A 15,977-nucleotide genomic window follows, 5' to 3' on the forward strand; every position below is an offset into this window, starting at 1 on the left:
AAATTAAAATATAAATTATTAATTATTAATTATAAATATATTTTATGCATAAAATTTTCATGGTACTTTACACGTTCCCAACCCTAACATAATCTAAAAACTAAAAAATAAATTTTTCTTAAATATTTACTATAAAAGTTATGTATAATTAATTAAAATATATACAACAACAATAACAATTAAGCTACTAAAACTAATTAAAATTGGTTATATGAATCATTTTTTGCCATTTAATTATATTCGAAACTAATTTCATATCAATATTTAAAGTTTGTAAATTTTTTATTATTACTTCCTTTCATGTCATTTTAGGTATCTCTATTTTTATTTTCATTTTCTTTTACTACTATTTTATCATCTTTTAGTGTTGAATCTTTTTTAGGTCAAACAAATTAATCCAAATTAAATTATTAATTAACTCTCAATTTTAAAGTAATTTGAAATTTTGTATAAATTAAAATAGATTGAAAAAATTACCAAAAAAAAATTGTTACACTTATATTTTTTTTTACAATTATGCTCCACACTCAAAAAATTACTAATTAAATTTATATTTTTTAACTCTTATCAATTATACCCTATCATAATATGATGTGGCATCTAATGTCAATCTACGTTAATAAGATAGTAATTTTATTAATAGTATGATAGAATTAATAAAAATTAAAAAATTTAGAATTTAATTAATAATTTTTATATCACGAAACAAAATTATAAAAATTTGCAAAGTAAAGAATTGTTTTGACAGTTATCCTTAAATTTATATTCTAAAACTAACAATGTGGGGACAGTGGGGCCAGCAGTGCCCACTGTCTTCCCTAACCCAAAAATATTCTTAAAGGACTTTTGTTTTTTATGCGCCCCTCTTAAATGCTATCCTCCCCCTAATTGGATTAATGTTGCCCTCAGCCTAGACTAAAATTTTTCATTTTTAATATTCAAGTCCAATTGTTCTTTATAATTTGATCTTGACCCATATCATTATTCAAATTCATAATTAAATACACATTACAATACCTATCAAAATTGATAATTTCATTTTACTTTTTCATTTTCAATCTATTCTATAATTAAAAATGATAATTTCTTTTTAAGTGTATTTGTTAAGTTTTGATATTTAACATAGAAGAATTGAGATTTGACAAAAATTTTTATTAATTTTTAACTACTTGTGTGATTATTTTTTTGTAACCCTATGCATGTGTAAATTGTTAACTTATAAAACTTTTCATAAAATTGAAATTATCACTTTTTAATTGCTTGAATTGTGAACTAATAAAATTTTAAATTAATAAAATTAATAAGTTAATATAATGAGAAAAAAAATAAAATTATTGATATTTTATGAAAAGAAGTTCTCAAAATTTAGAAGCTACTATTTTAACTCTAATCAAAAGTGATCACTCATTTTCTGGAAAAGATAAAAAAAAAATTACAAGATCTTCACCTCTTAAAGTCTAATTCCACAACTGAACACTAATATCATAGCTTACAAAAGCAATTACAATGGATTACAATATGTCTCATAAAGTGATAACAATAACATAACTAGTTGATCAATTCTCCGAGATCAAAGAATTATCAATCTGAATAAAAGCCGCGTGAAGTAAATGCATCAGAACCGAAAGGATAAAACCTATTGCCTTTGTTTTTTCTTATAAATCGAAATTTTATTTATTTATAACTTAATAAATCAAACCAATCTAAAACCCTTACTAATAAACCTAACTTATGGCTTTGAAATGTTAAGTAAACAAACACTCATAGATACAGAATGGAATACATAAACTAAAAACATGACCCAGAAACTGATCAAAAAACAAAAAGGAGACAAACGACTGTGTAGAAAGGAAACACATCTTCATCTGTAAGACCCTCAGCTAATAAATCGCTAAGCCACCTATTGGCTGTTGTTGTTGCCACTCAGAAGGTAAATTCAATACATACAGGATTTGAAAGAAAGAAGGAAAGTATTTCTGGTGGTTTCATTCTCCCATTCTAGATTTTTCCACCAGCCTTCCCATCCTTGAATGACAATTCTATGTTCCTTGGCACTGTTAGAATTAAGTGGAAGCTTCTTCAGCTTTGGACATTCATCGACAACTATTTCTTTCAGACATTGGAAAGGCAGGGCAATTGGATAGATGCTCTTCAATTTTGGCAGAGAAACTAAGCGTAGAATTTCAAGTTTTCCAAATGAGTTGAAATTTCCTTCAACCAACTTCCCTTTGCAGATTATCTCTTCCATGTTGAAGCATCTTGATACCATGAGAAACTCGAGGTTTGGAGCAAGAGTTAGCCATGTCAAGTCTTCTAGTTTTGAGCAACTGACTAGGGAAACTTTGCGAAGGCTATTGAAGCTTCCTCCCCTCATGATTAATGACTCCTCAATTCTTAGCTCTTTCAAATTTATGCAATTAATGAATTCAAGGTCAGCCAGACATTTCATGCCATCAAGAAATGATATGTCGATATATGACCTTGAGTGCTTGAAATGATGGAGGGATAGAGCTAGCGTGCAGGTCTGAAACTTGTCCCAGCTCCTAAAGACTTCGAGAGAATACTCGCTTGTTATGCTCAGAGTTAGCTCATTCAGGTGTTCCAGCTGCTGCAACACCATTACAAAGGATTGATGACCACCCGTCTGTATACCATCTCCAACAGTTCGATCCGAAGAAGCACAGTGAATCATTCTCAGTACCTTCAGTTTTAAAAAGCCAGAAATAACTCGCGTTGGGATCGTTTGGAGTTCATAAGTATACTCCAAGTTCAAACATTTCAGCTTTACCAAGTTCCTTAGCTCAACTGGCAGCTGTCTTATGCCTGTACTGGACAGATTCAGATATTGTAAAGAAAATATTTTCAGAATTCCTGATGGCAATTCGGTTAGTTCTCTATTTCCAGACAGGTCCAAAACTTTCAGAGAAGGCATAAACTGAAAGAAAGCATTACCAATTATCTTCAAATGATTATTTCCAAGGAACAAAGTTGAAAGATCATTGCATCTAGGTGCTTTTGTTAGGCTCTGAATACGATTTGACATTAACGACATTCTTCTAGCCCTTTCCCATCTACCGATCTCTGGTGCTTCGATTAAATTAGCTCCTGCCTCCACCAAATACTTGTCCTGGAGCTTCCCACATTCGCATGCTATCCATAAGCCAACCTCACGAATCAAATCGTGCATTTTCACATCTTCGCCGTCATCCTGCAGTAAAAGAGCACGAACTAGAGTTCTGATAACTTTCTTGCCTTCATTTCGTGCGCCACTTGGATCATTAAATTCATCCAAAAATCCCTCCCCGATCCAGTAATCTATCAGGTTAAATTTGCTTATGCTAAAGTCTTCTGGAAACAAACTACAATACAAGAAGCAGGATTTAATTGCATCACTGGGTAGACTGTCATAACTGAACTTTAGCAAAGCAAAGAATGGATCTTTAGCACCTGAAATTTCTGAGACAGATTTGCTTAAGACCTCAAATGAATGATTCCATTCTTGGAGCGTCTTCTTGGAAGCCATAGCCTGGCCAACGGTTATAAGTGCAAGTGGCAAACCATCGCACATTTTGGCAATGGTTTCAGCTAGCTTACGGATCTGCTGATCAATTCGAAGTGTGTCTTCCCCAACATTCTGTTGAAACAATTCCAGAGATTTCTTCTCTGTTAATCGGACGACTTTAACCTTCTCTTCAGCACCCATTTGGTTGCAGACCTCCTCTGAACGAGTTGTGAATATTATCTTGGAGCCATTCTCTCTATCCGGAAGCGGAACTCCCACTTCAGTTAGATCAACTGGCTTCCAGATATCATCCAACAAAAATAGAAACCTCTTGTGGCTCAAAATATCAGAGATCTCTTTGGCTCTGTCTTCTTGGTTTTTGCCTTTCCATCTCTCTTCAAGAAATCCCACTTCCTTCCCAACATCACCTTGGATTTTTTCAAGGTTAGGATCCTGGGACACCACGACCCATATGATGTAGTCAAATTGGTGCTCCGAGAGCAGGTTACTGCTAATTTCATTCATGACAGTAGTCTTGCCTATACCTCCTTTGCCATATATGCCAATGCGTCCTACTTCATCTTTCCCAATGTAGCTCCGGAGCTTACCTAATATTGTTTCCATAGGTGTAGCCAATAACTGTTCTCCTTCGTCGTATATTGCAGCCGCTTCTGCCAACGTGCTCTGAATTTTTCTTCCAATCTTGTGCCTGGACCAGCAATTCCTGGGACAGCAGCTTCCAAGGCAGTTGTTTTCAAGTTCTTGAGAGCCCCGAGCCACCAGTTCAAAAGTATTAGTTTCGACAATTTCAACCTTTGAAAACCAATGCTGCACCATCTCGTTTAGTCTGTCACCTGTCTCCTCTCTTCTCTTCAAATGGTCCCTTAGCTGCCGCAGCATTTCCATCTTGTTAGATTGCAAAGTGTGGAGATCTTCGCCGTAACAAATATAACCTCCATGTTCTGTGATGCATGTCCAGAAGCAGGAGAGCAATTCCACCAGGGGAAGTTCCACGCTCATGTTTTTTCTAGGGTGGAGTTGGACTAATGGATGATGAAGGGTAGGAAGCAGAAAACTTGGTGAATTGTTAATTAAGAAATTTGTTATTTTCACAACTTCATAGGATAGGAAAAATTCTTAAAATCCTTTTTCATATATATATATATATATATATATATATATATATATATATATATATATATATATATATATATATTGCCAGCAGACACTCAAGGTATATCAAGCTTGGTGCTGATACCTTATATCTTGCTAAAATTGGAAGAAGATGGAAACTAGGAAAGGCTAACAAGTAGGGCCTGGAACATTTCCTTGCAGGCTGCATGGAACTAATGCCTCAATTGTACGTCTTTTAAAAAAGGTAGAACAAAGAAAGGTAATCAACTAATAGTACCTGCAGGAAGATTTCTTCACAGGATGCATGGACAACGTGGTAGATGCCTTCGTACCTAGACTCAGTCCACCGTTTGCTTAAAGATATAAATAAGCGAAATCCATACCTAATCTAGATAAGATATCATGTTTAGGTTTTGGAATTCTATCTTTCCCTTTGCCAAAGCAACCTTCTGTAAAGCAAAAGCAAAAGCAAAAGGAAAAGTAAAAGTAAAATGGCTATGTAGCTCACTTACAGCTCTTTAGAGATTCTTGTGGATAAGAAGTTGTCATCTCTTAAATATGTTGCATTTATCATCTCATTCCATGTAGGTTCCAACAACTTTATTTACTTATCTTTTCGTGTCTAGTCTCTATATGTCTTTCCAAACTTGGAACATATTTATTCTTTTTCTTTATCTATATTCATTCTCTTTTTACATGTTTTGTACGTTCTCAACATTTCAATCCCTATACATCTTATATTTTAGGTCAATAATAAATCGAATATAAACAAAAAAAAATTCATATTTATGTTGGATTAAAAGCACAAGTATTAATAAATTCTTACCTAAATTCGGTCTACTATAGATTTAATACACAAACATGTGAAATTCATGTGAATCCTACTATACATCCTGTCGCAAGGCATTTTGCGGTCGCCTGGACGAGTTCTCATCGAAGTAGGAAAAGTGAGGAGTTGCCACTTTAATTTTGAGGGAAATTAAAGAAAACCATTTGTAAAGATTAAAAACCACTTTGAAAATAGAAATTCTAGATTCAGGGTCCATGCGCGGGTGGGGAAGGTGTTAGGCACCCCACCTCGTCCCTCAACGAGGGTAAGCAGATTTAATGTTATGCTCTTCATAAATTAAAATTGATAATTAGGGAGTTGGAATGGTGATGATGTTAATCCTTTGTGGGGATAAAAGGAATATTTAATATTTCACTTATTTTGGGTTTCCCAAGAATACGAGTTCATAAGATGGTCCTTCAGTGAATAGGTGCTGTATAATGAATTTTTGTTAGGGGTTAATTTGAATATTGAGGTTGTGATTTTTTAGTTTGGATTTAAGCTAAGAGAATTCGGGTAAGAACTCTCTCCCGATCTCTTGATGTATTTTGTTAAGAATTTAAGCGGAAAATTTCGGATAAGAACTCTCCCCCGATCTCGTAATGTGTTTAAGAATTTTAGTTGAGAACTCGGGTAAGAACTCTCCCCTGGTCTCTTAGTGTTGAGAATTCAATTGAGAACTCGGATAAGAACTCTTCCCCGATCTCTTTGGTGTTAAGAATTTTAATTGAGAACTCGGGTAAGAACTCTCCCCCAGTCTCTTAGTTTTAGGGATTTTAATTGAGAACTCGGGTAAGAATTCTCCCCGATCTCTTAGTGTTGAGAATTCAATTGAGAACTCGGGTAAGAACTCTCCCCCAATCTCTTTGTTTTAAGAATTTTAATTAAGAATTCAGGTAAGGACTCTCCTCCGATCTCTTGGTGTTAAGAATTTTAATTGAGAATTCGGGTAAGAACTCTCTCCCGATCTCTTAGTTTTAAGAATTATAATTGAGAATTCGGGTAAGGACTCTCCCCCACTCTCTTGGTGTTGAGAATTTTAATTGAGAATTCAGGTAAGAACTCTCCCCCGAACTCTTTGGTGTTAAGTTAAAATTTAGATTGAGTTCGGGTAAGAACTCTCCCCGAACTCTTAATGTGTTGCGTTAAAATTTAGGTTGAGTTCGGGTAAGAACTCTACCTCGAACTCTTAATGTGTTGCGTTAAAATTTAGATTGAATTCGAGTAAGAACTCTCCCCCGAACTCTTAATGTGTTGCGTTAAAATTTAGATTGAGTTCGGGTAAGAACTCTCCCTTGAACTCTTAATGTGTTTATTAGAATGGCGTTTTGTAAGAACTTGAAACTGAGGATTTTGGTAAAGGGTCCTTCTTGACCCCCTTTTGTGGGAATGAAGTATCGAGGACACAAGAGACCCGTGTACAGCTTTTTCCTAGCATACGAGACCTTATAATTAGAAAGTGGGTGAAAAACCGAACTCCTTGCTGATCTTCCGCATGATCGCTTTATTTGAACTCTTCAATTAGCGATATCCGATCTCCTTTTACTCGCTGGTCCAGGATCCAACCTCATCTTGATTCCCGATCTATTATATCATCACCTGGGCTCGTTCCGTGGCCCAACCTCATAACTATTTGTTCGACCAATTCTTGTTTCCAAACTATGCTACACCTATCTTTCTTTGTCATTTTTATTTTTTTTAGATTGAAAATTCTAATGTCGAAATACCCCTGCCTATATTCTTTTGAGCATTTACAAGTTGCCTGTGACTTGAACGTCTACTCTCGAAGGAAATGAAAACTAAATGACGATAAATGGAATTTGCGAATGAAATAAAAGAAGACACAGGAAATAACTATTGGCCTAGATAATCCATTTTGAGATTTAGTGCGACTGGATATAAAAGAAATTTTAAAAGAAAACTGGAGAAAACAAAACAAGGATATTCGACAAAATAACAGTTTAGACGCTTACCTGTGGGAAGTTGAGGAAACAGATGAGCTGACTCCGAAATCCACAAATCTTGTAGAGGTGAAAGCTGACGGCCGAAGGACTCGAACTTACCCGAAGCAATGGGAATAGGTCGAAACGAAGTTGAACTAGGAAAGTAATGCCAGATACTAGAGCAGTGGGAATGAGGTGATGTGAAAATGGTTGCACAGAAACTGAAAATGGAAGTTTCAGGACTTAGAGCTCCTTTTGATGAAAATACTTAAGAAAACTGGTTTCTAAAGTTTCTCAACACTACGAAAGCTCAAAATGGCAAGTGGCAAGACTAAATCAAATTTCAGAGTCTTTCTACTATAATCATCACCTTCTCGTTTTTTCCGTCCGTCCCCTCTACAGTATTGCATGCAGGTATTTATAGGGAATGGGTGCCCATAATGAAGGGTCAGGATCTTGCCAGGGGGAGATGGAGGGTTTAGATTCAAAAGGACATAATCTGATGTCTGAGAATTAAAGAGAATCAAAATGGAGGGTCGGGATCCCGTTCAGAATATCCGTCCTTTCTCTTCTTAATCTAACGGCTTAGGGTCTTGCCTTACAAAATGGATCCAAAGGCTGGGAATAAAGAGCGCCGAACCTGTTGTCTGCTTTTTGATCCGAGGGCTCCGAATCCATCCTGACGATTATGTTCAACAGTGGAGATAGGGATGTACGGGGCTGCTTTAACTGTTTTGGTGTCTGGCAGCTAGGAGGGCATCCTTGCAAATTAGATGTGTGGTGAGGATCTAATCATGCCTGCAAATGCTTTAACTAACTCGGATCTGACGATGAAGGGAGTTAATTGGAAGTTATTTAACCCATTTGCATTCTCCGATCTCTATAGGTCGTCTCTTGTTTCTTCCGATCTTCCCATGATGACCATTCCTTTTTAGGGTCAATATTCCGATCTCCACCTCTTGCATCTGGTCCCCTCTTATTTCCCGATCTCTCTCATTCCTGATCTCTCCTCTCTATCTAACTTGCATTGATTATTTTTTCGATCTCTGATAAATGTACTCGATCTGATCCCTAGACGAATCGCCATTTGCCGATCCGTGGGTTTGGAAGTTCGTTCAATCCGATGACCTTAGTTAACCGATCTCATTTATCTGATTTTTTTATTAAGTTTCTAGAACCTTTTTGTGACGTGTCAAGGAGGCACCCCGATTCCGCTAACCGATGCGTCGCTTGGGACTTCGCGAGCATTTAATGCTCAGAAGGGTATAAATAAGGGAGAGGTGAGTCAGTTGTTTCCTTATGTCATTTTCAGACCTTCCCCTAGCAATCTCAGCATTTCCTCTCATTTTCTAAAGTTTTCAGGCACCGATTTGTACTTCGAATAGGGGTTCGATCTCTTCTCGATTAATTTCTTTTTGTTTTCTGAAAATGAGTGGTACCGACGGTCAGAGAGCTGCTAGTCCTCCCTCCGTTTATATTTCATGGACGTCAGATGAAGTTGAGGTGGTCAGGCCGAGTAGGCGACCTGAACCTTCTACAACCTCTGTCCCAGCCCACGGTCGAGCGACCTAATCCAAATAGGCCTTTACTTCAAGGAAAGAAAATCTTCCCGTGGATGAGTTGCCGTCGGTCCTCCAGGAAATCGATCTACAGTCCATTAGTCAAGAGTACAACTTTCAAACTGACTCTTTCGAGCTTATCAGATGCCATGGCGATCTCCGAGCCAATCATTTATTTGAAGAAAATGACGTGATCATGGTGTATGAAGAATAATTGAAGGCCGGACTTCAGTTTCCCTTGAACGATTTCTTTAAGGCCATTCTGAAGCTCCATCATGTAAGCGTAGCCCAAGTGCACCCGAACTCATGGCGGATTCTGGTGGCTTTTAGAGGTTTATGTAGAGCCAAAAAGCTCGAGCCTACAGCAAAGGTTTTTGCTGAATTGCATAGGCTCACTCGTCGAAAGGACGACGAGTACTGGTTCTTCCAAGCAAAGCCGCACTGTGGGCTTTTTACTGATCTCTCTTCTTCACTAAAGAATTGGAAGAACGGTTCTTTATATTGAGGAGCAAGATTCCGAACGGCTTCGAGGGTTTTCCATGCAGTTGGCAGTACCTGGTCCCTTTAGTTCCAAAGAAGATCGCCCTAAATAGAGACGAGGACGCCATGGTAAAGGAATTGAAGGATCGAGCAGCCACTCACAAGTATTTTTGTCTGGATGCCGTTATGGTCAAACTGAAGTGTTGGCTAATGCAGATGATCGCCAATGAAGATTATGAACTGTAGCTCTCTGACCTCAGACCCGGGATTGGTATAACCTGAATCTTTAGCCTCCTGACTTAGGTGATCTCACTAACTTGTTTTCCGTGCAGGTATGGCTGGAGGCGAAGGCGCAAAGGAGAGCCGCAAGCAAAAAAGAGAGGTCGCTCGGAAGGTGCGGGAAATGAAGATTGCTGCGGTATCCCAGACGCCAGGGCGAGATTTGGCAGGAGTGTTGGGCTCTTCATCCCGACTTTGGAGACAACCAATCCTAGAAGTAGAGGTCGCTCCTTCCCCTCCTCTACAGGAGGAATCGCCACCTCCACCTGTTTCTTCAAGTGCGGAGGGATGGTCTTCCCAACCTGCTGTGAGAACCCTTTCTCGTGGTGCCCAGGTCCTTATTCACTTTCTAGAGAAGAACCACTTAGTTCGGGGGAATCCTAGCCTGGCCAAAGTTTTGGGCGCTACCATCTACTTCCAGGATGACCGGAATAGGCTGACTCTGGATAGCATTGACGATCTCCTGGCTCAGACGATGAGCTTGAGTGTAGAGAGCCTTGTGAATCAACACATAATCAGAGAAAAGGCTCATCTCTTGAGACAGAAAATTCTAAAGGCAGTCCAGGACACGACTTCCGCCAGATCCTAGCTTTCGTCTGCTCAGGACTACATTACCGAGATTGAGGGTCGGACAAAGACTTATGAGGACAGGATTGCTGAACTAGAGCGGGAACTTGAAAAAGCTTGGCCTTCCAAACTGCCATGTCACTGGCCTTACTGAGGAGATCCGAGTGAAAGAAGAAGAAGCCGTGATAAGGGAAGCTGGTGCTTATGTGAATGCTCATGGCGATCTTCTGGCCGAGCTTGAAAGGCGCTATCCTGAGGAAGACTTCTCCTGGATGGTGGATCTTGTTCCTAGAGATGAAGAAGGGAGCGAGGAGGAGCCCGAGAGAGAGAGAGAGAATGAGAGAAATGATGATGTACCTGGAGAGCACGTTGGGGGAGACCCTCCAGCCGAATGACTTGTAAATTTTTACTTTGAAATGCATTATAGTTTTTTTTTTTGTTCAATTTCTTGATGAGATCGGCAAGCGTCCAAATTGTCTGAGTACTTAATTGTTTGAACATAGTTGAACATTAAACTTGAAAGCGACTATTAATCAGGAGATAAGAGATCGGAAAAACATTACACGTGAACCTGAGATCGGACTAAGTCATAACCAAATACCGGATGAAACTTCAGAACATTAGAATTGCAAAGATTTGACATTGACTTGAACTCTTAAGATCAGAACCATTATTAGACCGGATAGAAAACTTCATTTTAAGGAACATCTGGGCCATTCAAACGAGAAGCCCTATCGTGACATTAGTCAAGCGAAGCTCTGCGATGTTTGTACTCAGAGAGATCGGAAAACATTAGTAGGCAAGATTGGATGGTCCGGAGACCTGATATTGTCTCGAACTCATCTGACAGAGGTCAAGAGATCGGAGGACAAACTAACTTAAGTGTGAGATCGGTTTGTCCCAGGGACGAGCAATCGGTGAGTCCGGAAAAGCTATTTGTGATTGGGGACATCGGTTAAGAGCGGCCAATAAAGTTAAAAGGTTTAAAAGTTCCTTGACTTCGGAGGTCGACCAAAATATGGTGTCTACACATCCTGTGTCTTAGGTCCATGATAGGTCGTGAATCTCACCATATATTCTGTGTCTTGAGTCTATAGCAGATCCAGTCTAAAAAAAAAAAATCCAAGTGTTAATATAGATTATCAATCTCACTACTTTAAGGATGAGAGTTACACGGTAGAATCCAGATTAAATTGGCAGAATATGCATTTTACCACTAATTTTTATATAAAAAGAAATATGGTGAATATTTGGAAAAAATATTGTTAAAAAGGATAATAACGAATCTTGAAAAGATTAATTTTTTTGTAGACTACAAAATGGACATGGATTCCCCTAATAAAAAAAAATAATGGTATTCTTTTCTTTTTATACTGTTCATTTATTTTTCTTTTTGACACAATTAATTATTTTTGGTATTTATTCTAATTAGGAACGAAAATTTTTTCTTAAAATTTGTGGATTCAAGACACTTATATATCAAATACAAATAACTTCACATTTTATCGTGGCATTAAAAATAAGTTTATGTGGCATTTTAAATAATTAAAGAATATATTAATGGTTAACCTCTTCTTAATTGTACTATTTTGCCCTCCATTTTTTCTTCTAATTATCCTCATTGATACTTCTCTCGTCTTCTGTATTCACGAGATGCAAATACAACACTAAGGAAGAATAAAAGAAATTGAGAATGGATGCAGTAACTTAAATCAGATTTATTATGAATTTAAAATATAAATATATAAAATTTATATTTTTAATAAATTAATTTTATTATATATATCTTAAATTTATAATAAATTAAATTTAAATATCATCATGCATTTTACACATATGTTAAATCGCTCGTGTTTTACAAGCTATCTCTACCAAAAACATGTCTAATAATATTAAAAATAAAAATTATGCGTCTTATGTGCTGCGATAAAAGATTGAAGTGTCAACACGTTTCTTAATGAAGTTCAGAGTAAAATTTGTATTCGGTCAAATTAAATTAATGTACGATGTAAAAAAAGTAACAATCTTTTACTGAAATCATAAATGAGTAAAATAATTAAAATTAAATTAATATTGTAAAGAAAATGCTGTATTGTAATTAAATAATCATATAAATATAATAAAATTAATTTCAAAATGAAATTTACGAGTGGTGCTTGATAAGATTTTTTTCTTATTTGCCTATTTTATTCCTATTTTCCTAACAATTTTACAATATCAATTAATGAAATATAATGATATATAAATACGAATAGACTTATAAAGATTTTAATAAAAAAAATTATGATAATATTTATAATTTAATTAATATTAAAAAAAATTAAGAATTATAATTATAAATTATATAAATCAATGCAAGGCCTTTTTACTTTTCACAATAATTATATTTTGTGCTTAATTTTATATAATAAAAAATTTATGATGATAGATATAATTTAATTAATATTAGAATAATTAAAAGTAAATGTCTAGTTAAAATTTTCTCTCAAACCTATTAAATGATATTTTAGTAACCAAGACATTAGACAAAGATGATGAATAAGGCATAAATATTACTAAGTAATTTTCATCGTTTAAGAATTTATTTATATGTATTTTATTATTTTATTATTTATTCCTCATATTTATTTTTTTTATATTTTCACAATTGTTTTCATGCTATTTTTAAAAAATTTTAAGTAAATTAAATATAAATATATAGAAAAAGCTATATAATTATATCTTTATTCAATTAAATAATATATTAATTAATAGTGATTATATTAACGCTTTGCGTGGACAAAACCTAATTAGAATTAATTTCAAAATTGCAATAAATTAATTTAGTTTTAATTGTCTCGAGACTGTCTAAATTTTCAATTTTGTCAATTCTTTATTTTATCAATGTGGATCATAAACCCTTCACCTTCTATTTTATCTATTACGTACGCTCTCATGTAATTCCTTTATCACTAGAACAAGCCGATCTTCCTCGTTTGATGATAGGTTACACTACCAACAGTATTAACAACCACTGCAGCTCCTGTGCAGAAAGCTTCACCTCCACACAACAACTTAGAATTCCAAATGCTATCCTAAAAAATGTACCAATTTGCTAGAAACGTCTTTAATAATGGCAGTCATTTGTTTCTAGACCAGCCCAAAATGTAAATACTCAATGAAAACCCCAAAAGATATAGTAATCACAGGTTAGTAAGTCAAAAACAACAGGTCTTATTTAAGACTCGGTTCACCATGGACCTAAAATATAACATATAAGATAAGATCTATTTATTAAATACATAGATTCTATATAATTGTATTTTGGATTCATGAAGAACTCAGGCTAAACAAAAATTGGATACTTTTTTAATTTTTGGCCAAGATGTTCAACATTTTAAATAAAAAAAAAATCGTCGATAAATTCAAGGCTTTGGACAAGTTTTAACAAAATAGCAAAGTTCTGGTCATTTAGCCAAATGAAAAATTAGCTTCATCCATGCTCCATGAAAACAGAAATTCAAACATGGAAGGAAAAAATCCATGCTCCTGTGATCATGCCATGGAGGTCAGTGTCTTAGCCTTGGGGTTGGGCGATTGCTTGATTTTGATCGGAGGCTTGGTTATGGAAATTGGAAAATGGAAGCAGTTAAAAGTGAGGAAGTTTTTTTGGTTTGATAAGATTTATTTTAGGAAAAAATATTATTTAATCTCTTTATTTTAATAGAGTTAATTTTTTATTTTATTTATTTTGAAAAATACACTATCTTTTCCCTTTGTTTTTTTTTTGGTAAATTTTTTAGTCCCCCATTATTTTAAAGTAAGTTTTTTTCTAACTCAACCATTCGTTTTTATTTTAATTTGAATAATATAATTATTTAGTCTATATAAACTATTCAGTTAATGATTATAATTATTCTCTTATTTAACTAAATTAATTAATAAAAAAGATGATGTGAAGGACTTAATAATTCACATACTAAAAATAAATAAATAATGTATTTTTTTAAATAAATTAATTGAATAATTAATTTTATTAAAATATTTGACTAAATATTTATGAAGGGTTAGCTAAGTGGTGATACGTACTTGTATCTATGCTTCAACATAGGTTCGAGTAATAAAGCCGCCATTCATAGAGAGAGAGAGGTAGCATTTCATTTTTCCTAGATGGACGATGGAAAGATAATGAATATTTCAAAGAAAAAAAAAATATAGATTAAAAAATAATTCTTTTTTTATTTTATTTTACTATTGAAAAGAGAGAGAGGACAAAGTGATGGGAGAGAGAGAGAGAGTTATTGTCACGGGAAGAGGAGATGATTTTTTTTATTCTTGGAACGGGAAATTATTAGGTATATTTTTAATATTTATATATTATTTTTTATAATTGTGTAAGATTTACTTTTTTTTATATTATAAAAAAAATTTATTTTTTTGTGAGAGAAAAAATATTATTTTTTAATATTTTTAGTGTATCTAATAATTAGCCTCTTGAAATAACCTACGTCAGCATTTTACCGTAGAATTTGACAAAAGAGATTTTAAAGGTTATCAAATTAAAGTTGTACTACTTTTATTTTTCCACCATTATTTGTTAAGAATGTACTGTTCTAGTTGGATTTGGAGTCTACTTGTATTAGTATAATCGCTAAAATTTTTAAGCAGATTTCAAATTGAATTAAAATTTTAGTATAGTGTCGATTTAATTTTTTATTGTTTCAATTTTAATTTGATATAATTCTTTATCTTTTGATTTTGATTTAATTTGATACAATTTTAATTTGATTTTTTATTTTTAAAATAATTTTATGTAATTATTTATTTAAAAAAATCATATTTCAATTATTAAGTTATTAATGGATAATATATTATGTAATATACTTTTTAATGAATTTTAAACTATATAATTCTTAATTATAAAGTGTATATATAATTTAAAATTAAGTATATTATATAATATAGTATTATAGATATATCATAATATATATTTTAAATATTTAGTAATTATATAATATTTAATTATAAAGTACAAATATAATTATAAATTAACATATATAATAGTATATTTATAATTAAGAATTATAAGATAATTTAATATATTTATAACTAAAATTATTAAAAAATAAAAAAATAAAATAAAATATTAAATTATATTTAATTCATAATTAAATATACATATATAATTATATTAAAAATATATAATACATCTAGAAAAATATAAGAAAAATATATGAATAAATTTAAAGTTTTGATTTGATTTCGATACAATTTTAATTCTATTTTTAGTGAAAAATTAAAAAATAAATTAAAATATCAAAATAATTTCAATTTGACGTTATTTCTATAAGTTTGGTGCAATTCTCAGATCAGTTTGAGACTTTAAAAACAGTGCACAACCTTATTGTTTATCTCATCTTAACGATTCCTTAATTCTAAATAATAATAATAATAATAAATAAATAAATCATAACTTATGGAAAAAAGATTTTAATTGAATTGGACAAAAATTAATTATTTTATTTAATTTCAAGTTATTAAAAAAAGAAAAAAAAAAACTCAACCGTTGAATTTTTTGAAAATCATTTTGGACAATATATACTCTTCAGTTGTAGCAGATCTTCTAATACAAGAACTTCGAGCGCTTCCAATGCCGTCGGTTTTTCTCCCACATCTGGAACTTCATTGAATTTTCCAGCACTGAA

General features: G+C 33.5%; 1 protein-coding gene across 1 annotated transcript; it reads right to left on the reverse strand.

The window, feature by feature from the left end:
* Nucleotides 1–1,643: 1,643 nt before the first annotated feature.
* Nucleotides 1,644–4,639, reverse strand: LOC110642116 (probable disease resistance protein At5g63020). The gene has a single exon (XM_058149093.1). It carries the CDS (start codon nt 4,520–4,522, stop codon nt 1,937–1,939), a length of 2,586 nt encoding a protein of 861 aa, XP_058005076.1. The 5' UTR covers nt 4,523–4,639; the 3' UTR covers nt 1,644–1,936.
* Between the last annotated feature and the right edge of the window lie 11,338 nt (nt 4,640–15,977).

Source organism: Hevea brasiliensis, chromosome 1 (assembly GCF_030052815.1).
Source record: "Hevea brasiliensis isolate MT/VB/25A 57/8 chromosome 1, ASM3005281v1, whole genome shotgun sequence".
Taxonomy (NCBI): Eukaryota; Viridiplantae; Streptophyta; class Magnoliopsida; order Malpighiales; family Euphorbiaceae; genus Hevea; species Hevea brasiliensis.

Coding starts and splice junctions, on each gene's coding strand:
- LOC110642116 (XM_058149093.1), bottom strand. CDS start 4,522: ATGAGCGTGGAACTTCCCCTGGTGGAATTGCTCTCCTGCTTCTGGACA.